We start from the raw sequence: 26,372 nt of genomic DNA, 5'->3' as shown, positions 1-26,372 counted from the left end.
TTAAACACACACGCACACGCACACCCCTCGTCTTGCAGCCAGATAAGCTTCCTTCCAAGAGCTCTGAGCGGTGCTAATTCTGTCTACTCGGAATTAAGTGTCGTTGAGTTCAGTGGGGTTTGTTGTTTAGTCGTTTAGTCGTGTCCGACTCTTCGTGGCCCCATGGACCAGAGCGCACCAGGCACTCCTGTCTTCCACTGCCTCCCGCAGTTTAGTCAAACTCATGGTAGTAGCTTCGAGAACACTATCCAGCCATCTCGTCCTCTGTCGTCCCCTTCTCCTTGTGCCCTCAATCTTTCCCAACATCAGGGTCTTTTCCAGGCAGTTTTCTCTTCTCATGAGGTGGCCAAAGTACTGGAGCCTCACCTTCACAATCTGTCCTTCCAGTGAGCACTCAGGGCTGATTTCCTTCAGAATGAATCGGTTTGATCTTCTTGAAGTCCATGGGACTCTCAAGAGTCTCCTCCAGCACCATAATTCAAAAGCATCAATTCTTCGGCGATCAGCCTTCTTTATGGTCCAGCTCTCACTTCCATACATCACTACTGGGAAAATCATAGCTTTAACTATACGGACCTTTGTTGGCAAGGTGATATCTGCAAAAGTACAGAAGGTGGAAGCCTCAGGCTGGATCACACGGAACCCAGTGGGACTTAATTGGGTTGGAGCCCCATATTGGGCAAAAAGATTCCTGCATTGCAGGGGGTTAGACTGGATGACCCTCGGGGTCCCTTCCAACTCTATGGTACTAGGCAGAAGGTACTGCACTCCAGTCCAGATAGGTTTGCCCGAATTTACACAGTTTTCTTGTTTAATAGGCGATTCCTTTAGAAACCGAGAGGGATTATGACAGCCTACTCAAACTCAAGGCTTTGACATTATGGCGGTTGAAATTAATGGGACATGCTTTCAAATTCAGTCATGATAACTGGCATTAAAGCAATTTTGCCTCGTTCACAGCTTTATATAAATATAGGTATATAAAATCCCGCGGGAGAACTCTCTGCAAAAGAAGCATCTGAGTGCAGCGTTGCTTACGCTTTTTCTGGCAAGGCTTTGTGCTCCTGGATTCAACAGGTGAAGTTGTCCCAATTGCTGCATCTATGTCACAAGAACCAATTCCTAGGGGCCGAGGGGGTCTTCGGCTCCCCCATAAAATATTTGAGCCCCCTCCCCAGTTGATGGGCATTGCCATTCAAATGGTGTCATTGTACTGCATCATGTGATCGATTATGCAGGACCGGCCCCCAATATTTTATTCAAGTTGGCACCCCAATCTATATAGTGGGGAAACATCACCTGCTGAATTTCTGCCTGCCCCGCGGCTGTTAAAGTCACGGCAACTGGGAAGGGGCTGCTACCTAATTTGAGTGTCATGGACGACACAAGCTGCAGCCTTAGCCATGGCCCATGGAAGTCCCATTGAATTCAATGAGGGTGCTCTCAAGTAAGTTCTCTTAGGGTTGCAGCCTTAGAATGCTATTCGTTTTCAACAGGATACCCGCAGGTGTCTCCAAACATTTTGGCTCCAACTTAAAAGCATCTCTAGGAAAAGATGCGCGCGCGGGGGGGGGGGGCGGCGGCATTGGGAGGCTGTTTTGCCTAAAACAGCGTCTAGGTTCTAAACAGCACTTTTAATGGAAACAATAGTCTCCTAAGGTTGGGCGAGTCTAAAGATGGTTGTGGCTTCGTTCTTGTGTTTAATGGGTATTTCTGGACTGGAAGCGAACTTGGTGCGAAATGGACTTTGTGGGGAGGGAACGCCTCCTATTTTGCTCGTTTTGCATCGCTCACAAAGGGCCCCGATAAAATCTCAGGAGAAAGACTGACGGACACGTATTTCGTGCACCAGAGCCTTAAGATGTGTTTTATTGCTCGCGGAGAAAGAAGAAGAGACTGTTTCACCACTCCTTCGCTGTGCAAACAGCCGAGTGAAGGAAGCCCTCAAGCAGACGGGAAGACGACACATAGATTCATAGAATTGTCGCGTTGGAAGGGATCCGAGGGCCATCTAGTCCAACCCCCTGCAATAAAGGAATCTCAGGTAGATCATACATGCCCCTAGGGAGGCGGCACCGTGAAACGGTCCATTTACACTCAGCTTGTCCATTAGCCTTCAAAAAACAAGGGCAAACTTTTAAACAAAAGGCGCCAAAGAAATGTTCACCTTTCCATGGAATTAGCTCTCCTGCCAATGAATGCGAGATTGAGGGTTTGGTTGCTAAGAGCACAATGTAATCTCGTTCAATAGTTTGTGCGATGCTGCGCTTGATAAAGGCGCACAGCCTCGAATGAGACCTGGCCGTCCTTTTGCAATCTGCACATGCAAAAGTGGCCTGTTCTCTTGGGGGAGGCGGACTATGGCTGCTGGGGAAAGGAGCGCACAGGTTTGGCACCGCTGTCTGCCGGATTGAAGAAATGCGATGAAGAAACGTGAGGAACTCCAAAGCTTGTATCTCTTTGCTTTTATACTTCGGACGCTCCTGACTTAATTCAGAGATGGTTGCTTTCATACAATGCCCTTAAGAATCGGACTGCTGCTGTTTGGAACCAACACGATTGTGAAGGAGCGAGCGAGCAAAAGATAGTAACTTTATCAACCAGAAAATCAGCAGAGGACGTTTTTGCTCAACTTCTGCAATTCTGTTGCCTTTCCCATCCTGTTCCCGTTGTTTTTTGTTTGTTTTTTTTTAAATCAATTTTAGGCCAGATTTCCCGCTCCCCAACTAGTTGGTTTAGAGATTTGCCTTAATGATGATGGTGAGGGCGCTGAGGTAATGTCAAATTACTGGAACTGACAGCCGGATCCTATTGACGTCTTCTACAATTCAAGTCCTATTTGAGCCCCGTGAGAGTTACTCCCAAATGTGTGTGTACAGGATTGCATCCTGAAACCATAAAAACTCCGGTTCCTAATTAAGCCAGTGTTGGAGTCGTTCTATTGACTTAAATAGAATTCCTCCAGCGTAAGAAAGGGGCAACCATCTCCTTTCACAATCGGTTAAAAATGAGGCTGCTGTCCTAAATCTATTTACCTGAAAGTAAACCTCATTTTAAAATCAATGGTACTTACTCCCGAGTAGATGGGGAGTAGCTGCGTTGGAATTCGCCTGTGGATGGACTCAGCTGTTCCATCCTGTGTACATTTTTCTAAATTTACCACATACTCTAAGCAGGAAAACATTCCCCGGGTCAGGTACCCGCCCTGCCGCCTGAACTGCATTCCTGAAAACGCAAACACCACCACCACCTCGAACCCAAGAGGTCATAAACAAATTGTCCCCCGACAACCTTCCTGGAGAATCTGGCAGGCGGCACAAAAGGATTAGGTTTCAACTCTGGCTTGTCCCTGGCGAAGCGGTCTTTCGCTGTCCACGCCTCCGCCCGCCCCGTCGAATATTTTGCGTTTTGAGTAAGAGTGAAGTCGAGGCTACAATCCTGTACACACTTAGAACTAAGGCCGCTGAACTCACTGGCGTTTGCTTCTGAGTCGACGTGTGTAGGAATGCACGCTGTCAGGCATCCTAAGATCTTTCCAAAAATGGTTCTAGGCTTGGCAGAATGCAACAAGTGTCCGCCGCCGCCGCCGCCGCCTTTGACTACAAGCCAGCTGGCCGGCCAATGGCTGACTCAGCAGGACTAGGGCACCTCGGCCCGCAGCCGGCTTCTCAGCAAGCCATGGCAGCCCCGAGGCTTCAGTTTTACTACTCCTTCTTGGTGGGAAATGAGTCGCTTCGCCCTGTTCTCAGTGGGACACGCGCAGTGCGTCGAAGCACCTCGGGTTCAAACACAAAAGTGTGTGAGTGTGTTGGGTGTGCATGGCTGACTGAGTCAGCCTACTGCAGATTTAGCTTTGAGTAGAAAGGGCTTGTGGTGGAAGTGTGGGCGCCTCCTTTCAGAGACAAGGCCGGATTGCCGCCTTCCCCCACCTCCCCCACTTCATCTGAACCGACCAGCACCCTCCAATAATTATCTGAAGCCCTTCTTCGTGTGCCTCCCTCTGGAGAGGTCCGGAGAGTGGGCAACACGAAAATGGCCTTTTCTGCGGTGGCTCCCCGTTTGTGGAATGCTCCCCCTTGGGAGGCTGGCCTGGCGCCTTCATAGCGCAGCTATCCTAGATCCTTGACCGAAGAACGGTACACTCCTATTTGGGATGGTCACCCTCTTCCTCGCAGCTTCCTGAGGGGCACGCACATGGAGCAGTGACGGAGGAAGGGGACACCCGCCTAGCCACTCAGATCAGCTGAATCAACCCTGGCGATCACTGGGGTGGCAGAGGCACCAGCAGAAATTTGTCTCTTCAACCTATTGTTCCGTTGATTAACATTCCCAGGCCCTTTTAAATGTGTTTGTGGGAGGGAAAACTATTGATTTGTTTTTGTTTCATTACGTATTATGTATTTTTCTGTTGTGAACCGTCCTGGGAATCTTCGGATGAAGGGCGGTATACAAATTTATTAATTATCATCATCATCATCTGTGTCTTTTAAGAGCAGCTACAGGCAGCAGTGCAACAAATACAGCTTCCTACGCGGGTGGAGCTGTGGGTTAAACGACAGAGCCTAGGACTTGCGGATCATAAGGTCGGCAGTTCGAATCCCCGCAACGGGGTGAGCTCCCGTTGCCCGGTCCCTGCTCCTGCCAACCTAGCAGTTTGAAAGCACGTCAAAGTGCAAATAGATAAATAGGTACTGCTCCAGCGGGAAGGTAAACGGCATTTCTGTGTGCTGTTCTGGTTCGCCAGAAGTGGCTTAGTCATGCTGGCCACATGACCCTGAAGCTGTACGTTGGCTACCTTGGCCAATAAAGCGAGATGAGCGCCGCAACCCCAGAGTCGGTCACGACTGGACCTAATGGTCAGGGGTCCCTTTACCTTTACTTTACAGCTATGTTCAGCGCCATTCTTTTGGCGCAGCCGCCAAACGCCAAAACCCCCCAGCTGTATATAAAGTGGGGTGCCTGGGAGAAGATCGCATCTTTTCCCAGTGTATCTTAAGACTGACGAATCTTAAGAAACTGATGTCCTCTGCACCTGCGCTTATAATCAGCACCAGGCATGGTTAGATAGGGAACTGTACCCGGTACCTCCACATCTGCATTGTCTAATATTTGGTGGCCCATGTCAATTTCAAACAAGGCGTCCGCAAATCTACCAGGGATGCTATCCACAAGGTCCCAGCTGCTGGTGCATTTAATGTGTTTCCCACCCCGGCGCTTTATCTCTCTCTCTCTCTCTCTCTCTCTTTTCCTCCCTCCCTCCCCGCTCTCCTGGCCTCCTATGCATTCCGTGAAGCCGCCACAACCCCCTTGAGCTATGCACAGAGAAGTCAGCACACATCTGATAATTTCCATTCCAACTTTTATTTGAAAATATCCAGGATCCACAGCTTCATAACGCGCGCACACGCACACACATCACCACAGACACATTTCCTGAAAGCAGTCTTCCTTTTCGGTGGCAGCATTTTTTTTTAAAAAAGGGTTCCGCTTGGATATCTCTGGATAGTCACAGAAGTCGCAGCTTTTCTTCGGAATAAACATAGAAGACAGGACTGCGCTTTAACGACTATACCAGAGTAAGGAGTTCACCCTGGAAACTCGCGGCTATAAAAATGGCTTAAAATCTGCGGGTTGGGCGGGCCTCCTAGTCTTGTGAATGGGAAACAAAAACAATTGGACGAATGCCCCCCCCAACTTATCAGCAGGGAACTATTGCCAGGAGAGAGACACACTCTGGTCCATTTGAAAGTTCGGGTTGAAATCAGATCGAATGACTTTGGGTTTTTGTCTCAGGGGAAATCCATCCTTAAGGCACAGAGTCTTTGTACTTTTCAGTCACTGGATTAAAAATAAAAGTGTGCGTAGAGACCTTTCCCATCGCCTGTCCTCAAGTCACCCCTTCATGAGGGAGGGGGCTTGGCTAGTTCTACGGTTACACCGGTAGGGTCTCCGTGGGATAAGGTCGATAGACCTGCTGCAACGACCCGGGCAGCCGGAGGGGGCAGTAGAGCTGAGCGACGCCGAGCGGGACCCCTTGCAGCGATTCCGAGGCCGCGGTGGAAGCGGCGAGGAGGGAGGTCCTCTGGGGGAAGATTTGGTGGGGATCCCCGGACGTCGAGGCCTCCCCCGCGGAGACCTCCAGGAGGAGCGGGTCGGGCAGCCTGTAGGAGTACAGAGAAGAGGCCGCCGTGGGTGGGAACGGAGGAGGAGGAGGAAGGAGCCCGAAGGAGACGGCGGACTGGGGCAGAAGGCGAGAGTAGCCCGACGGGGCGGGCCACAGCATCGCCCTGTCTCCCGCTGGGGTTGCGGGGCGCTGCTGCTGCTTCTCAGACGGCTGGAAAGGGCGGCTCAAGATGCTCTCGATGGCGAATGAGCTGGAGAATTTCGGGCCCGACGAGGAACACGACGGCGAGACCGAGGCTGCGGCCGTCGTCGTGGCTGTCCCGGACGCCGCTGGCTGGGGCTCGTGGTCGGCGCTTGGAGAGGGCGAGGCCGAGGGCTGGCGCGCCTGGGCAGGCTCCGCGGCGCCGGGCCTGCTGAGGCGCTTCCTCCGCCTGCGGAAGACGCCGTCGGCGAACGTGTACTCGGAGCTGGGGTTGAGCATCCAGTAGTTGTCCTTGCCCCACGGCCGGGCCGGGTCGCGGAGCACCTTGACGAAGCAGTCGTTGAGCGACAGGTTGTGGCGCACGGAGTTGCGCCAGCCGGTGTAGGCGCCGCGGAAGAAGGGGAAACGGCCCATCAGGTACTCGTTGATCTCGGCCAGAGTCAGGCGCCCCCCGGCGGAGTCCCGGATAGCCATGGCGATCAGCGCGATGTACGAGTAGGGAGGCTTCGGGCGACGCGTGTAAGGCTTCCCCGGCGCTGCTTTCGCGTTGCCGGGCGAAGGCTCCGAGCCCTGGCGCGGAGAGGCCCCGACGCCGCTGGCCGGGCTGAGGGCGGCGCAGTCACCGTCGGAGCCCAGCTCGCTGTCGCCGGGCAGCGGCGACGCCGCGCTGCTGCTTTCCTGGTCGCTGCTGAGCTTGTCCTCGTAACGCGGGGCGAAGATCTCCAGCTTCATGGTGGCGCCTCCAGCCTCGAAGGGGCCCAGCTCGGCTCCCCCCGCCCACGGGTCTCTTCTTCCCCAGGGGTGATCGGTGGGCCTTCCGAGCGCAGCAATGGGGCGGTGTAGGCTCGGATCTCCCGGGAGAGGGGACGCTAACAAAAGTTGAGGTGCATCTCTCCTTTTACGCGGTGGTGGTGGAGCTCCCCTAAGGGGCGACAGTTCCCTTTCTTCCACGGGGGAGTCACGGAATGTGTCTCGCGGCTTCAGAGCAACGTCTCCGCCTCCCTGGAGGAAGAGAGCAAAAATCGGGGTTCCCACGCTAGCAACCCTAAAAAAAAGCAGAGCCACGGGAGAAGTTTCTGAAGCCTGAATTCCTTTGGCAAAGGGTGTCGGGGCGGAATGTAGCGGTGAGGTCTCTTTCTGCCCCCTCCTTAGTTTGTGAGCAAGAAGGGGGTTTGTTTCCACACCCCAAGTCTCCTCCTTCGAAATCAAAACCAGCGCTTTGCGCTCCTGGCGCGCGTGGAGTCGGCTGGTTTTCAAGCGTTTTCTCTCGGCAGTCCTGGATGGTGCGTTGCTGAGCAAGCGCTCTCCCCACCTGGATGATGATCCCTAGAAGGTAGGCTTTTCTCTTCGGCCCAAAATAAGTATCTGATCCGCGTGGGGGAGGATCCCTCCGAGGAAGATGCGCGCTCTCCCCTCCCCCGCAGCCAGTGGTATTTTATCTTGCGAGTCTCAGACGCAAAGCTGAAGGTAACAGGTGACTGAAGAAACTTTGCGTCAACTTTTTTTAAAACTATATATCCTGGTGGTGCGATTCTCTTTCTAGGAGTGTCCTCTTAGATCTTCATCGGCTTCCAGGGGAAGATCGGCAGCAAGTTGACTCCGGTTAGGATTTTAAAAAGAAAAATGGAAACCTGATGTGCTGAATCCGCGTCTTTCTGCTCTCTTTCCCCCCACGTTAGTGGCGCTCCCGCTTGAAGAGCCTGGAGCTTGCGAGCTGCTGTCTGCTGGCGATAGCAACCCTCGAGCGGCTGTTGTCATTAAGTGGCATTGTCATTATCTCTCTCCACTACTCTCAGGCCAGCCCATTATAACGCTCAGCCCAGTTGGGGAGGAGGAGGCGGAGCTACCCCCCGCCAGGCTTCCGAGCGGCTGCTGGGTGGAGATGCAAGGTAAGTCAGACAAAGGTGGGCATCTCCCGAGAGACAGCCTCGATGACAGGCAGAGCTTGTTGGAAAGCTGGGGCGGGCAGGTTGTTTGTTTGGCTCTGGCCAAGTCCTGCCCTCTCCTTGGGGTTCCTCCAATGAAAGGAGCCCAGTCAGGCCCCACCCCTTCTCCTCCCACTTTGCATAGCAGGTTACTCTTCTCAGGTGTAAAGTGCAAATTGATTTATAGGTGGCAGAGTCCAACCTGTTGAGGGATGGTGCTCCCCCCTCCCCTATCTTGGAAATTATTTTGCAATTAGTAAATAAATACACGCAGCCTCCTATAGAAGGTATTGCAACACTTTCCTATTACGGTTTTGAGTCCTGAACTTTGAATTCGCAACCATTCATTAGAACTGAGAGCGATTAGAGTGTCCATTCACATGCCCACTCAGTCCTGAACCTCTCTGGTGGACCTGGGCTGAGAGCTAATGACTGACTACCTAACACAGACCCTCCAACTGTCCCTATTTTCCGGAGACAACCCCTGATTTAATCCCAGAAGGTCCCACTTTTCCTTAGGACGTCCCTATTATCATCAGAGAAATGTTGGAGGGTGTGGACTTACCTGACCCCTGAGTCATCTAAAGGCAGCCCTGCATAGGGAAGTTTTTTGTTTAATGTTTCATTACATTTTAATGTATGTTGGAAGTCGCCTGGAGTGGCTGGGGCAGCCCAATCAGATGGGCAGGGTATAAATAGTAAAACTCTTATTATGGAATAGGACACCCCTATTTTCATCTGAGAAATGTTGGAGAGTATGCTGGCAGGGTTGTTGTGAAGATTGAGGGGTGAGCGATGCAATATGAGTCCCAAGTTCAAGGAAGGACAGAGTATAGATGCAATTAATATTCATAATCATAGGATTCTTAAAGAAATGTTCGTTTCCAATCAAGGGTGTACATGGGGAGAGCAGTTTTATCCACTGTGATCCTGCTGAAAGTTATATCTGTGTGGTATGGTAGCTATAGCTGGAAAGACCCAGGTTTGTGAAATTCGCCATTTGACCTCTTTGCAAGATTGTTGTGGCAATGTAGTGAGGGAGAGATAAGGCCCATGTATGTCAGCCTGAGACCCTTGGAGAAAGATCAGGGTAAAGTGAAATAAATACCTGCTATTGATAAATACTCCAATTCAGTAGGAGTCACCATCTTCAGCCAGGAGAGCCAAATGCTGTGCAATGATTTCAAAAAACCAGGACGCTCTTAGAAGTCACTCGGTGTGCTCCCCCCCCCCCCGTGTAGCAAAGTGACAATGGAAGTCACAAATATGTAAGAGTGTCCCCAGGACTGACTTTATTACTGCCAGTCTGTAAATGAAAGCTGCTTGAACACACGACTGCTGTTCTGCCATTTTGTGCCAAGGTGAAATAATGATATTTTAAATTTACAAATCGTATTCATGCAGTAAAATAAAATTCATTAAAAGAGTGTTGTGGTTTGTCTGGACTCGCAATTCATTTTCTGTTTTTATTTGAATTGTCCACATTTATTTTCGCTTTCTCCATTTCTTACAGCTGTGAAAAATGAAACTCCGGTCTTAAACATGTCAAGCACAACTTAGCACTTGGAGTCCCCTTTCCACTTTCCTTCATTTTTCATCGGGACTTAAACATGCTTAAATTTGAGTGAATTGTGCCCACTCTTTGGAAGTTGACTTCAGTGGTATATTCCAAATGATCCATACATTTCAACCAAAGTTAAATCACTTTTAAACTGCACTGGATTTCAGCATGAGAGATGTTAGCACGTGCTTAGTTCTTTCATTGAAATCAGTCTGGCTTTCCAGGTGCACAACTTGGGCTTTGTGCTTTAAAACAAAGGCTAGGACAAAATCTTCTCCCCAAATATTATCTCCTTCTGAAAAGAGTGGCTGCTTTGCCACTACTTTCCTGTGAGGTGGGGATGGGGAAGAAATGTATCCAAAAATATTGAGAGGTAGTAGGCAACACTATGGCAATAATCACTGTGATGAGCAGCTTAGGATACATGCATCTCTAGCTTAGCCAGTGTTTTAAGTTCCTAACCTCTGCTCAGCTAAAGATACTTGGATCATAGGAGCCAACTCCCGGGGTCTGAGAGGTCTTTATCTCCCTCCCAATAAAATATTTGAGGGGGCCGGGGGCACCAAAGTTGATAGGCATTGTCCTTCAAATGGTGTGCATGCACCACACCATGTGATTGTGGGGCAGGGCTTACCTGGGCACCCAACATTTTGTCCAAGTTGGCACCCCTGTCCCAGCTCAACTGGGGCTGAGCCAAAGATAGATGAGCTGAAGCAGGTATAAGTCCCCCAAAAGAGTGGTAGGGGCTGGAACAGAGAGGGCGCACTTAGCCTATTCAGCTCAGTCACGTGACCTGGCCACCTGGCCTAAAACACTCTTTGAAAGGGTTGTCCCTCTGCCAGGCTTAGGCAGAGCAGCAGCAGCCCCAGTGCTGAATGGGGTTTAGATCTGGTGTAACTTTATAATAATTATAATACAGTGGTAGCTTGGGTTAAGTACTTAATTCATTCTGGAGGTCCGTTCTTAACCTGAAACTGTACTTAACCTGAAGCACCACTTTAGCTAATGGGGCCTCCTGCTGCTGCTGTGCCTCTGGAGCACGATTTCTGTTCTCATCCTGAAGCAAAGTTCTTAACCCGAGGTACTATTTCTGGGTTAGCGGAGTCTGTAACCTGAAGCGTATGTAGCCCAAGGTACCACTGTAATAATAATAATTTATTATTTATACCCCGCCCACCTGGCTGGGTTTCCCCAGCCACTCTAGGCGGCTTCCAACAAAGTATTAAAATACAGTAGTCTGTTAAACATTAAAAGCTTCCCTAAACAGGGCTGCCTTCAGATGTCTTCTAAAAGTCTGGTAGTTGTTGTTCTCTTTGACAGCTGGTGGGAGGGTGTTCCACAGGGCGGGTGCCACTACTGAGAAGGCCCTCTGCCTGGTTCCCTGTAACTTCGCTTCTTGCAGTCAGGGAACTGCCAGAAGGCCCTTGGAGCTGGACCTCAGCGTCTGGGCAGAATGATGGGGGTGGAGACCCTCCTTATGGTGGCTTAAGTTACACCAGTGTGCGTTATGGCAGCTTCTTGTGCCCTGGTGTGCTCCCATCATTGCTATTTCATTAATAGGTCTCTAGCCAGGAAGTAAGGCCCATGGGAAGCTATGGGGCACAAGAGTTTTGCTGCACCTCTCACTGGCGGTGCCACTCAGCATGCCCTGGGAGAAACATCCATCTGTCATGGATGCTTTAGTTGAGGTTGGACTAGATGAATCTAGGGATCCCTTCGAATTCTACAGTTCTATGATTCTTTGATCATGCTATGTGTTAGTATAACACCTAAGGCATTCTAAGAAGTGCACCTGTCAGGAAATTGTGAAAAAAGCATTTTTTTAAATGAAAAAAATCCAAAAGCAAGAAAAATAATGCCTCTTCATGAGGTTAGCTAAGGTAAGTGGAAACCCCTTCCTGAAAATTTCAGAGAGATTTCTACCTCCACTTTCTTGATCTTTTGGGCAGGTTTTGATTTGCCCCCACGGAGAAGAAATATACAGCGCAGCCCATTTTAAGACTGGAATGTTGCTTAAACTGGGGGACACTATGATGTTCGCTAAGGCAAACCAAAGATTGCATGCTGTAGTTGCAGAGAATCTGGCCTTTTGCCATTTCAGAATGTCAGTGGCAATGTCATTTCAGGAAATTGGCTTAAGTACAAAGATGTCGGCTTCAATAGTCCTGTGGCTAATGTGCAATATGTCTGTTAAGTGCGTTTACTTGAAAGGAAGTCCTACGAATTTCAGGGGAGATTCCAATCAAGTAAGTATTCATGTGACCCAATCCTAGGCGTGTTTTCTCAGAAGTACATTCCACCGAGTACAATGAGGTTGGTAGTGCAATCCTATAATGTCTACACAGGATCAATGGAGTAAATGGGCACAGGACCAGATTCTTAATCTCAGAAACCTGAGTTTAGAAGTGCTTGTTTAGGATTGTATCCTTAGGCTGCATGTAAATCTCAATTATATTTGAAAGCAATTAATTTAATAAACGATGCCCTGACAAAAAATAAGTGTAGTACCATAAAATTAACGACATCCACATCCTTCTGCAAATGCTGTACTGGTGGATTTCCAACAAACTCTGATGGATGTCCCAAGACTGGCTAATCTCTGATTTTTGAAGTTGCTGTTGAAAGATGCTACATTCTTTGCAAGATTATACTGTGAAATGTTACACTTCTTGCATATTTTCGAAGCACTAATGTGAAATAGGTTTCATACATCAAGTTATCCATTGTGTTAAGGTAAAGGGGTAAAGGGGACCCCTGACCATTAGGTCATGTCGTGACTGACTCTGGGGTTGTGGCGCTCATCTCCCTTTATTGGCCAAGGGAGCCGGCGTACAGCTTCCAGGTCATGTGGCCAGCATGACTGAGCTGTTTCTGGCGAACCAGAGCAGCGCACGGAAACATTGTTTACCTTCCCGCCAGAGTGGTACCTATTTATCTACTTGCACGTCGTGCTTTTGAACTGCTAGGTTGGCAGGAGCTGTGACAAAGCAATGGGAGCTCACCCCGTCGCGGGGATTCGAACCGCTGACCTTCTGATTGGCAAGTCCTAGGCTCTGTGGTTTAACCCACAGCACCACCTGCGTCCCTATATCCATTGTGTTAGGTACATCATTATTTATAACTGTGACCGTGACTAGTTTTCCAAACGATGCCTGGTCATATAGGTAAATATGCTTTATGCTAGACTCATTCACCATAGCATCCTTTGTCTGAGGTACCTAAATATGAGGTGGGCTTAGTAGCACCCCTCCTTTAAAACCTTCTGCTGGAGGTTATCCAAAACCCAAATATGAACATTTTCTACCAGCAACATGAGCACTATTTTTTTTAAAAAAAAGCTTAAGCAATTGGTAGCTGCTAATAAACCAGCTATTTCTTTGTACACACGTGAATTCAGGTTTCAGATTTGCCTGGATTTCTTTTGTGGATTATATATTTATGCTTCAACCAAGCCAGGGATAATTGCAAGAGATTAGGCATGACAGAAGATGGTGTGTGCATTTCTGTGTGTTTGCCTGGGAAAAAAGACTTGTGGACAGATACTTGCTTGAATGCATTCCCCACCTTAATCGCATAGGTTGACAGCAATTTGCAATATCTTAAAATGCAACTGTATGACTAAGTGAGGAGCGGTATATTGGTTAGGGAGAACATGCTTGGAATGCATTCAAGAATAACAGACAACTTGTGCAGGTTACAATCTGTTTTTTAACAAGAGATTTATAAGCATGAAGGGTGAGTCATTTACATTGCAATAGACACCTATCCGTGAGTAAGCACCATTGAATATAGTGGGTCTTGCTTCCAAGTAAACATGCATAGGTTTGGGCTGCATGTAACCCTTGTAAATAAAAGCTGAGATTCTCAGCAATCTAAATCACCAACCAGATTCTGCCAAGAAGTCCCAAACTCAAACCCTTCATATAATATTACATCCTTGTTAGCTGGTGTACTTAACATGGCTAAGAATGTGTGCTAGAAACTTTCATTCCTGGTTAAAATATCTCCTTAGCCATGGACTTCATTAGATGATCCTAAGCAAGTAATTATTGCTTCAGGCTCCTATCTGCAACACACAGACCCTAATTTTTGAATACTTGCTATGCGAAAGTTCACTTATCTGAACATGAGGAATTAGTAGCCAAAACTCTCTATACACACCACAGATTCAGATATCCAAACAGAGAGAATTTTTTAAAAACTTCCTTGTTTGCCTTCTATTGGTTGGCCGAGGAATAAAGGGAGGGAGGTAGAGCGAATGGACAAATAAGCACTTTCCCCTTCCTCAGAGGGTTTTCCTGTTTTTTAAATTTATTTTTGGGGTCAAAATTCCATGGTCCGGAATGCATTAGAAAATTTCCCATAGGAATCAATGGAAACCATTGACTCATTATGCAAACACTCATCTAACAAACAATTTACAGGAAATGAATTGTGTTTGGTTAGCGGGACCTGTGTGTGCCTGGATAAGTCATCCAATGCACTTTGAACAATCAAACAGTGGCATTAATATTACTTTAAAGTTGGCTTTTCCATTCTGATCACCCTCAAGAACCCCACAGTAAAACTGCAGAACTTGCTTCCATAAGTTGTGGCAAGGGCCACCAACCATCTTGGCATGGGCATAGCCGGGGGGGGGGCAGCTGTCCCCCTAAATAAAGCAAATATATGAAAATATGTAACTAAAAGTAGGAATAATTGGAATATTGGTAACTGAAAGCACTCTCTGAGGTCACTTGGATGTTGTTGTGGCGCATTCTAGCGATGCAACTGGCAACCTGATTGAGCGATAGGTGTAGCTTCTGTGAACTGAACAATTGTGTCGCAGGTACGTTGGTTCTGGAATAGGACCGGGGGATGTCCTGACCTCCCCTAACATAAGTCCTGGCTACTCCCATGTGTCTTGGTGGCTTTAAAATGGAAGTTAGACAGATTTATGGAGGACAAGGGTATCGATGGCTACCAGGTTCAGAGGCTCCATGTCTCTTAATAATAGTTGATGGGAAACAAACAGCAGGGAAGAGAGGTTCTGTTTGTGGCTTCCCATAGCCACAAGGATATCTACTGTAGGGAAGCAGATTGTGAGACTAGGTTGGCCTTTGGGTTGATCCATCAGGGCTCTCTTTGTTATATATGTAGTTTGCTTAAACAATACAGTGGTACCTCAGGTTACATATGCTTCAGGTTACATACGCTTCAGGTTACAGACTCCGCTAACCCAGAAATAGTGCTTCAGGTTAAGAACTTTGCTTCAGGATGAGAACAGAAATTGTGCAGCGGCGGGGCAGCGGGAGGCCCCATTAGCTAAAGTGGTGCTTCAGGTTAAGAACAGTTTCAGGTTAAGAACAGTTTCAGGTTAAGAACGGACCTCCGGAACGAATTAAGTACTTAACCCGATGTACCACTGTACCAGGAAGTCGAACAACCATTGTAGGAACAATCACAGAAGAATCAGCAGCAACAACCTTGCCGATGTGTTATGGGTGTGTTTGAGTAGGTGGTGCTGTATTAGAAATCTCAAGCAAGCCGTACTTTGATGGTTGCAAGCAACACCAGCTTGACTGGGAAGCTTGGAGTGGTGAAAGGAACTCCAAACAACGGTCCTTGCATTTCCTTCCTCTTGCAAGGTGGCTTGTTTGCATGCCAGAGTAAGACTCATCGGCTTGGGTTGATTGGTATGACTGAGGAAACAACATGTAGTCAGAGATCTCAGGGATCTGATGAAGGAAAAGAGAGTTTGCTACACATTCTGCAAAAAACAAAACCAAGAGCCGTGTTGCAACACAGCTAGGGCTGGCCCAAGGCATCTTGCTACCTGACATGGAGCGGCGAATGATTCCTTACCCTCAGGTCAAGGCACATAGTGTACCCAAGCATAACACTCCATCCTTGTCAGCAAAAATAAACAAGAGGTTGGATGTAAAGGGAGGACAAATCCCCATTTGTGGAAGTGACTAGGATCCAGAGGAAATTCCACTGTGGAACAAATGGGCGGGAATTTTACGCCTCCCTTGGGAACCCCTCTGCCATCTTCTACCTGTTCCAGAGGGTCTCCCAATCCTACAGGGGATTTTTTTTTTAGGGGCACACAGAGCTGTTGAGAAAATGATGAATTGCTGAAATTCTGCCCCCTTTTGCCACCTGTGTAGCATCCAGCTAGTCGTAACAGATTTCTGCTTCAGAGAGCAAGATCCAACACAATAACTGAAAGAACTAAACATCTAGTGCTATTCCATGGAAGTCACACTTAGCTGTCTCACTCTGCCCCATAGTAGGTCTAGCCTTAACTGCTGATTTATAAGGACACATGAAGCTGTCCTATACCAGGCCATTAGTTCATCTAGTTCTCTACTGTCTATTCTGATTTGCAGAAGATGTCCAAGAAACATAGATGAGATCCCTTAAATCAAGGGTGGAGAAACTGTGCCCCTCCAGATGTTGTCATGGGGCTGATAAAAGTTGTTGGACCACAGCTCTCACCAGCCCCAGCCTCCATGGTCAATGATCAGTGATGGCCACACGTTCCTCACCCCAATCTAGGACATAAGTGTCCAATCTAGATTGCAGCACTATCTTGCCATGGCCATCATCCCCAAGCAGCTGTCTTTTGGCAGATTAGGGGACATTACTTTTAATTCACATTAAAATTTGACCTCTGCATGTTGAAGCTTCACTATGCTTCATCATAAGGGTAGCCTTCCCCAAGAGACCTCCTAAATGCCCGTCACTGACATGTAAATGTGACATGAAACTTGGGTAGTCAGAAAGATGGCAAGAAGTAAGCCCCGAGATAATGATTCTGAGGCATATGCTGTTGCAGTCTTGTGAGTTGGTGGTTGTCAGCATTTCATTTGCCTTGTTTCAGAGTTGTCCAACACAAGTACACCATGGATGGGAAACCTGTGGCCTTTCAGATGTGGTTGGACTCAGGAAGTAACTCCAGCTAGCATGAATCATGATCAGGGATGATGGGAGATGTACAACAACAACAACTGGAAGAACCTAATTTTCCCATCCTTGTCTTTGAGCAGTGGTGGCCAAACTTGGTCTTCCAGCTGTTTTGGGACTAAACTCCCATCATCCATAGCTAACAGGATCAGTGGTCAGGGATGATGGGAACTGTAGTCCCAAATCAGCTGGAGGGCCAAGTTTGGCCACCACTGTCCTAGAGTAACCACTATAGGTGGACCATGGAAGGAAGGAAGGAAGGAAGGAAGACTACAGCTGGCTTTGCTCTGGGGAAAACTACATGTTACACTGATGATGCATGTGACAAAGTCTCCAATCAGCCCTCCTCTTTTGCAAAGCCCCTGAAAAGGGTACAAGCAAGGGGAGTGATTACCCACCACCCTTAGTTAATTTTCCCTGTGAAGTAAATGCAGATCTAGAGTAATATTAGTAGAGATGCAGTCAGTGGCAGAGGTAAATTGGCTGGCAGAGGGAAGAGCAAAGCACATCCCTACCATCTCCATCTCCCCTTCTAAGGACATTTTGCAAAGGAGGAGTGATCTCTCTCTCTCTCTCTCTCTCTCTCTCTCTCTCTGTGGTAGTTTGCAATGTGCAACACGTAGCTTGCCCCTCTGCATCTCATAGCCATTTTCTTTTAAACTTCGCTGAGCGAGATCTGATTTTTCCTCTACTCCCCCGCCAGTTGCCTTCACAAGTGCCTGTGTTTGTGTTAAAGTTTCAGGGAAAGGCTTCCTGCCCCCAGTCTTGTGTGCTCAAACCCTGACGGCAGGGCCGAGAGGGTAGGTTTCCTCCTCTTTCCTGCTTTTGTTGTAAGTGGTAGTGGAGAAGTGAGAACCTGGCAAGCCTACCTTTTGATGTTTATTTTATTACCTTTCCACCTTTTGTGACTAAAGCGTACACTTCCCACCCCCTTTGGCTTCTGAGCTTTTGTGTAAAGGATCTAAAAGTCCACCCCATGCTGTCAGCAAACAAGCAGACACTCACTCTCCCCTTCTGGTCCTTTGCCCACATTGACTGCCCTCCTCCTACCCTGTAAGCCACGTCTTCCTAGATCAGACCAAAAGCCCACAGAACCCAGCCACTCGGACGCCTCTGTGAAGCCCACAAGAGGGACACCAGGAGGCAATCACCGTCTCTCCCATGGCAGTTCCCTAGCAACTGACATTCGGAATCATCTCCAGATTTCTCTCTCTTTTCCGTTCCCTTCTCCCTCCTACCCCCACATTGTTTAATTATTATTAATAGGCCACACTATTTACATTGGCCATATTCAATAAGCCACATTTCGAACGATAAAAGTACAACCTGCAATAAAGTCATAAACAGTAACCTTGCTGCGGCGTAAGGACTTTGGGATAGCACTTCTTGCTGGTTTTTTTGTATTTATTCATATACAGTGGTACCTCGGGTTACATACGCTTCAGGTTACATACGCTTCAGGTTACAGACTCCGCTAACCCAGAAATAGTACCTCGGGTTAAGAATTTTGCTTAGGATGAGAACAGAAATTGCATGGCGGCGGCGCAGCAGAAGCGGGAGGCCCCATTAGCTAAAGTGGGGCTTCAGGTTAAGAACAGTTTCAGGTTAAGAACGGACCTCTGGAAGGAATTAAGTACGTAACCAGAGGTACCACTGTATCTCTTCCAAATGGGGAAAAATTGCTATCCTTTCCTTTCAAAATCATCCTTCCTATTCTATTTCTGATCTACTACACAGCCCATAATTACCACAGACTTTTTGTCGTTGCTGGGGTTTATGGCATTTCCTCCCCTTTTCACAGCCTCAGCCCCCATCCCCAGTTCAGCATCCTTCTCTGCTATATGAACTGTGCTGTAGCCCATAGATTTTTATAGTACAGTCGTACCTTGGTTTTTGAACAGCTTAGTTCTCGAACGTTTTGGCTCCCGAACACCGCAAACCTGGAAGTGACTGTTTCAGTTTGTGAACTATTTTTGGAAGCCGAATGTCCAGCATGGGTTCCACGGCTTCCAATTGGCTGCAGGAGCTTCCTACAGCCAATCAGAAGCTATGCCCTGGTTTCCAAACATTTTGGAAGTCAAATGGACTTCCGGAACAGATTCCGTTAAACTTCCAAGGTATGACTGTATATTATAGCCAAGAATTTCTTGCATAGTTTAGTTATTATTTTTTATTGCCCCACTAAAACAATCAAGCTCAAAACCTGCTTATCACCAGCTCATCTAAATACAACAAAGTCACAATTAAGGCTGCAATCCTAGATAAGGAAGCCCAATTGAACTCAATGAGACTTTTGTGGACTAGAAATCTCCTCTCTTCATCTACATGGCAGACAGTTAATATTCTTGGGAAATTTGGAATTCTTTGCTCAGAACCATGTTCCGCGTTACTAATACTGCATAGAGTAACAGAATACACTTCACCTTGGTAAAATCCTGTATCATGGAAGTAAGTGCTTTTATTTACTGATTTTATAAAAGCAGCAGACAATATTTGAAGTACGTGAATTTTTCCCATAATGTATCATAACTTGCTGTGAAGAGCACATGGCTCTTTCATGTAAGCTGTGTAGATGATCACCCCATGGCTCTTCCTGTTATAGTTTAAATAGACATAGTATTGCCGTTGGATCTATGAGGATTAGTACAATCATAGGAAAAAGCTGAGCCTGCTAAATAAACTTTACATCAAAAGCACTTTGATGTTCTGTTTTATAGTATAAGTATTTATTTGTTAGAAAAAACACCCTTTAATAAACATGTTGGAGTGCGTATCTTCAGTTCTTTGTTCTAAAATGAAAATTGCCCCAGGTTTTTCGGCAATCTTGAATATTGTGGAGAGAAAAACATTCATAAAAGGAGAAGCAAGTAAAAGAAGAGGAAGTGGTACCCCATTTCCGAACATTATGTGTAAAAACAAGTCTCCTTTGACTTCAGTGGAACTTGAGTTCCATGCAGATGGGCTTATGATCATAGCCTAGTATTGATGCTACGCTTATTCCTTTGCAACGGAAATATGTCTTCCAAAACAATCCCATTAAGTTTCTTCTCTATCTTCCTTCACAATCAAGGTTTGCATAATCAGCCCAACAATCCCCTCCGGCAACATTTTAGGTTGCTCTTAGGATTTGCGCAAAAGACTTCTAGTGACATCATCATTTTATTTAAGATACGATCAATCTGTAATACACATCACTATCCGGAGGATGTACTATGTTGGACTGTATTATGGCAGCCCAACAGTTCATCGAAGCAGCTCAGACAAAAAGTTATATCAATGAGTTGTCAAAATACTTTTTTGGAATCCTGAGAAGTCCTATAGGTGACAGGGCGTAGGGAACTAGGCAGAGGGCCCTCCCGTCAGATGTCAAGGAAATAAACAACTGTCCGACTTTTAGAAGACATCTGAAGGCAGCCCTGCTTAGGGAAGTTTTTAATGTTTGATCTTTTATCGTGTTTTGAATATTCTGTTGGGAGCTGCCTAGAGTGGCTGGGGAAACCCAGCTAGATGGGTGGGGTATAAATAATAAATAATAAACCAGAGGAATGTGGTATCAAATAATAATAAGAATAATTATTATTTGATACCTCTGGTTTCCTCTGGTTTTTTATTTATTATTTATACCCCTCCCATCTGGCTGTTATTATTATTATTTGATACCATATTCCTCTGGTCCAGATGGAATGCCTCTCAGCTCTCTTTCAAACGTGCTTGCAAAGGTGATTCAAGACAGAGACCTAATATTGTAAACAGATCACTGGGATACCATAGATGGGTATTGACAATAGGATTGTCTTTTAATTTAAGGGATTCCCCTAGAAAAGGTAAATATGGATTATGTAGTGGTGGTGGAATATGGGCTGGCATTTTCATGACAATGACATCATGTGGATGCTGCAAAAGATTTGCATGTATGTGGAACACCAGTGCTCACCTGTAAAGGTAAAGGTAAAGGGACCCCTGACCATTAGGTCCAGTCGAGGCCAACTCTGGAGTTGCGGTGCTCATCTCGCTTTATTGGCTGAGGGAGTCGGCGTGCAGCTTCCAGGTCATGTGGCCAGCATGTGGCGAACCAGAGCAGTGCATGGAAATGCCATTTACCTTCCCCTGGAGTGGTACCTATTTATCTACTTGTACTTTGACGTGCTTTCAAACTGCTAGGTTGGCAGGAGCTGGGACCGAGCAACGGGAGCTCACCCCGTTGCGGGGATTCGAACCGCCAACCTTCTGATCGGCAAGTCCTAGGCTCTGTGGTTTAACCCACAGCGCCACCCGCATCCCTTGTGCTCACCTGTAAGAACTCTAAGTCACTAAGGTAGTAATAATGAAAACCACAGATCAGATCAAAGACCTGTGGCAGCTTTATCATGAGTCGTCTCTAAAGAAGGGATGTAGAGCTGGTGTCCCTCTAGATGTAGTTAGACATGGAATTTTCATCATATCCCAGCCACCATAGCAAATGTTTAAAAATTATGTGAGTTATAGTCCAGCAACTTCTGAGGACCACAAGGCCCCATCTCTAGTCCAGGGTCCACTTCATGTCTGCGTGTTTATTACTTGATGGTGGTTGAAAATGGGAACTAGTCTTCAGAAATCGAGCACCAGAAACAGATCTTTGTATCAAGTTACATCACCTCAAGCTCAATGGTTTTTAGTGGAACAAGTTCACCGTCAGCTGTGAATCATCAAAAGTTAGGCAACCAAGCAAAGTGTGTCGATGGGGAAGCAGCCCTGAGTGACCTAAACAAGCCATCGAGTTTGCAGATTGCACTACAATGTGTCAGCCATTTGCTGAACCTAACTTGAAATGGAAGGAAATGCAGTCGGAAGATGGGATAGAAATGGAAAAAGAGCCCAGCCTAAAGCGTCAGTGGAGCTGAATCCTTATCTTGCAATCTTACAGAATTGTAGGAACACCCTTTTCTCTGATATAATTAAGATGTGCAACTTGAATTACACATTGTCACATGACTGGCAGGTCCAAAAAGCCGAAGGCAAGCAGAAAACGAACATCTCCACACAGATACTGCAATTTAGTTTTTTAGAATATGTGGCCAAGTGCTACCAGCACTTGGTTCTTCTCTGTACAGAAATAGGACAGCAAAAATGACTAATTTTTAATAAATATTTTAACCACGAAGCCTGTTTTCTTAAAAGTTATGAAATGACACATTGCCCTTGACCTGGTGATCTTTCTATGAAATAGAATCACATTCTATTTCTACATGTGGTTGTGAAATCATGCCTTGTATGTTACACATATTTTACTGAATTAAGTTACAGTATCGCTTATGACTGTAGTCATAGCAAATGCAATGTATCTCTGATAATTGCTCAAAAAGCAGAATTCCATAGTTGCGTAAGATTTTGCTTTATGCAAATGCAGAAGGAAACAGTGAAATGAAGCACAATAGTCTTATTTCTCCCTCCTGCCTGCTTTTGCAAGCATGTTAAAGCAAGTGTGTTGTTACACAGGGTTCCTCCTTGCCTTCTAAATGTGGATCAGCAAGATGTCTAGGCAACATTACATAATCTCTTCTTATATTCTTTCTGGAACTTTGGAGAATGCCTGAGGAATATTTTATTTATGGGCAGAACTATCCAAATGAGGCTCTGGGGAGGGAGGAATCTAAGACAGAGGAACCACCAGATTGAAAGCCATCAGTCGTGTATGTGTGTGTACCACCATTTATGAATTGCTTCCTCCCATTGGTCTGAGTGGGAGGATAATCAATATATAGTACTAGCTTTGGTGCTGTTGTAGTTCTTTATACCCTTCCCCAAACTCTAGAGATACGTCAAGGCAACAGGACAACTTCAAATCCAGCAGATCCAAAGAACTCTCCAGATCTTTCCCCAGCAGATCAGAATGTATCTTTTTGCTGGTGCCATGGCAACAGAGTGCCAAGGGCTGTGCCCAAATCGGAGGGGCTTGAAAGAGAAGATTCCCCTTTCCATTCACATACCTCCTTGGCCATGGGCAGAGGGGGAGAGCCATTCTATTTACTCACCCCATGAATGTTCTCCCAAGAGACCACAGGACTGCATCCGTATTTTACTTAAAATATACTTCAACCACCTTTCTTCAAAGGATTCTGGGGGTGTACAAAAATCTGAGCCTAACCAATGCACACAAAGGGGATAGCTCAGTCAGTAGAGCACAAGGCTCTTAATCGCAAGGCTGTGGATTCGAGCCCCACGTTGGGCAAAATATTGGACTAGATGACCCTTATATTCCCTTCTGTGATTCTGTGAACATATAAATAGAATTAAAAACTAACCAATGTAACAAAATGCAATATGCCAAGAGGCAAATAGAAACAAGAACTTGAAACCGAACAAAGCAGAATAGGATTTTTTAAAAGGCCACACCTGCACCATTCACTTAAAGCACATTGTTTTCCCCAAATAATATTGGGAACGGTAATTTAGCCCTGACAGCTGTAACAGTTCCCAGCACACTGAACAAATTACAGTTCTCAGGATTTTGGGGAGGTACCCATGTGCTTTAAATGTATGTTGTGGATGTGATGTTAATTTAAAATTCATGAGCAAATATGAAGGTCTTTGTCTGGTGTCAAACAGCTTGTAATGTTGGTGCAGGACACACCTCTTGACACGAAAAGCATGGCTGACTGTAAGAGCTGACCTACAGTGAAGAACTGCTTCCTGCACAACTGGGAGGATGTGGCTGGTCATTCACTGGATCCTGCCTTGCTGTGCCTTCAAAACTGCACTGTAAAAAAAAGGTAAAGGTAAAGTACCTCTGGACAGTTAAGTCCAGTCAACGGCAACTATGGGGTGTGGCGCTCATCTCACTTTAGGCCAAGGGAGCTGGCGTTTGTCCACAGATAGCTTTCCTGGTCATGTGGCCAGCAGGACTAAACTGCTTCTGGTGCAATGGAACACCGTGACAGAAACCAGAGTGTACGGAAACACCGTTTACCTTCCCATCACAGTGGTACCTATTTATCTACTTGCACTGGCGTGCTTTCAAACTGCTAGGTTGGCAGAAGCTGGGACTGAGCAACAGGACCTCACCACATCAAGGGGTTTGAACCACTGACCTTCTGATCAGCAAGCCTAAGAGGCTAAGTGGGTTAGACCACAGCGCCACCCGCTCCCTAAAATTGTACTGTATTGCATCTTTGAGAGAGGCGGTGTAATGGTTTGGTGGCCCAGTTGAGCATGCACTGTGAGGTTCTAGGCATGGTTCCAACATGGGTTTTGCACTCCCATCTTGGCACGCTGCTAATCAACGTTACATGGGGCATTTTGTGGCAATTATAAAATCAGCACTTGGTTTTTATTCAGATCAGATTGGCAGGGAGGGTGTGTGCACTCATTTCAATGAGGCATGCAGATAAACTTTATCTAACTATTGAGATTACTCCAGGAGTCTGTGCCATATCAGGCTAAGTGAGTGATTATGGCGACTTACATTCTTTCTCTCGTTTGTTCTTTCTGCCATCTCAGCATAGGAATGCCTTGACAGAAGAACTTGGAACATTTTTGCCAATAACGAAAATCTCGTGTCCCTTTTATGCAGTGGAGGGGCATGTTCAGGTGCTTCAGCAAGTAGCTCATGCTCTGTTGACTGATAACTGTATTCTTAGCAACTTAAACAGTGTTTGTATTCATTGTGTAAACATGTGGACGGGTGGAGATCTGACTTAGATGAGTCACTGCTGGGGCAAGAGAAAAGTACAAAATTAGAACTTTGTGAGATCTGAGTTGTTTGGCTCATTCATGGATCTTGAAGGAAGGAAGAAAAAAATATAATTCTGTTTGTTTGTGTCTTTTGCAAACCCCCTCCCTTTTGCAATTCCCATTTTGTGCTTCAGTCAAGAGGACAACAATAAATTGCTACCAAGCAGTGCACAGCGCTGCAGTTCCAAAGAGTTCCTGCAGGCAAGCATTTTGAGAATAGGAACATTGGATGAGAATAGAAAAAAACTGTTGCTAAGATGCCAGCACAAAGTGTACAGGGGGAAGAGAGAACGAGAGAGAGAGAGAGAGATTATGATCAGACAGCCTTTATGTTCAGACAGATACATGTAATTGTGAAGAATCATTAAATAACTATTAACCACACCTGCTCAGAGCCTCTGGGCCGTGTTGCACAGTCTTAAGAGCTGCCATCCCCCTTACGTCATGCTAAACAGAAGGGAGGGGGAGAAATACCTGGGTTTAGTACAGGATCAGAAAGTAAAATATTATTTGGAGTTTGGAGCCAATTTGCTGTCTGCCAGTGATTCCATAACCTGGCACACCCAATGCAACCTTTTGTACACATCTATCAGCAGTTCTGGTTTGTTTGCTTAAAACAAAGCCTTAGTAAGATTCTCTAAAGGTGTCTGTGATGCAACAATTAGTTGGCTGTCAGTTGTCTTCTTACGAGCTCCACTAGTTTATATGTCTGTCGCACTTGACAAGAGGACCACTGTTGGAGGTGAATGTGGCCCAACTAGCTTGCACCACACCCAATAAGTAGGCTGGAGATTAGTTGCCTTTTGCATAAGGCAAATTCATAGACTGCAAGAAGCCAGTGTGGTGTAGTGGTTAAGAGCAGTGGACTCGTAATCTGGTGAACCTGGTTCGCTTCCCCACTCCTCCACATGCAGCTGCTGGTGACCTTGGGCTAGTCACACTTCTCTGAAGTCTCTCATCCTCACTCACCTCACAGAGTGTTTGTTGTGGGGGAGGAAGGGAAAGGAGATTGTTAGCCACTTTGAGACTCCTTAAGGGGAGTGAAAGGCAGGATATCAAGTCCAAACTCTTCTTAGCCAGGTAACAGAGGGCATGTAACCGCTTGGTCTGCTGTTTATCCAAACACAACCGGGCCACAATTTCACCACACACCTGCACTTCCTGTGAGCAGCGCTGGCCCACCCAATAGCTGAGGTGAATCCCTTGCCTCAGACGGCGGTTCAAGAGGAGCAGCAGATCCGTATCTCCTTGGCCTGTACACCGCTGCCTAGCCTGCCTACAAAGATGCCCACTGCTGCAGCTCTGACCATCCACGGTAGGTTCCCTACCAATTGAACTAAACGGTCAGTACAAACAACTATTAGCCAGTGTGGTGTAGTGGTTAAGAGCAGTAGACTTGTAATCTGGTGAACCGGGTTCGCGTCCCCGCTCCTCCACATGCAGCTGCTGGGTGACCTTGGGCCAGTCACACTTCTCTGAAGTCTCTCAGCCTCACTCACCTCACAGAGTGTTTGTTGAAGGGGAGGAAGGGAAAGGAGAATGTTAGCTGCTTTGAGACTCCTTAGGGTAGTGATAAAGCGGGATATCAAATCCAAACTCCTCCTCCTCCTCCTCCTCTTCTTCTGCCATACTATTTTCCCCTACTGCCTCCTGAAGCCATATATATCTACGGTCTATGCCAGGGCATATCTCTCACACCCTGGAAGCCAGTTCCCTGCATGCTGATCCCTGGTCATTGATGGTGATGCTTCAAACATGACACAGTGACAGACAAAACCAACCAATTGGCTGCAATTTTTGTGATGCATTGCTAACCAGTTGGGGCTACCCAAATGAACATGTTAAACAAGTTGCCCTGTACATGTTAAATGAGACAGATTGTCTTTCCAAATTTTGGAACAGT

The 26,372-nt window shown here is 46.7% G+C and overlaps 1 protein-coding gene across 1 annotated transcript; it reads right to left on the bottom strand.

Moving 5' to 3' along the window:
• Window positions 1-5,523: 5,523 nt before the first annotated feature.
• On the bottom strand, window positions 5,524-8,252 carry FOXQ1 (forkhead box Q1). Its single transcript, XM_053397026.1, has one exon. The coding sequence runs from the start codon at window positions 7,055-7,057 to the stop codon at window positions 5,933-5,935; it is 1,125 nt and encodes a 374-aa protein (XP_053253001.1). The 5' UTR covers window positions 7,058-8,252; the 3' UTR covers window positions 5,524-5,932.
• Between the last annotated feature and the right edge of the window lie 18,120 nt (window positions 8,253-26,372).

The sequence above is a fragment of the Podarcis raffonei genome, chromosome 7 (genome assembly GCF_027172205.1).
Source record: "Podarcis raffonei isolate rPodRaf1 chromosome 7, rPodRaf1.pri, whole genome shotgun sequence".
NCBI classification, from domain to species: domain Eukaryota; kingdom Metazoa; phylum Chordata; class Lepidosauria; order Squamata; family Lacertidae; genus Podarcis; species Podarcis raffonei.
The sequence above is the reverse complement of the archived record's forward strand: the minus strand, read 5'-3'. Positions and strand labels throughout refer to the sequence as shown.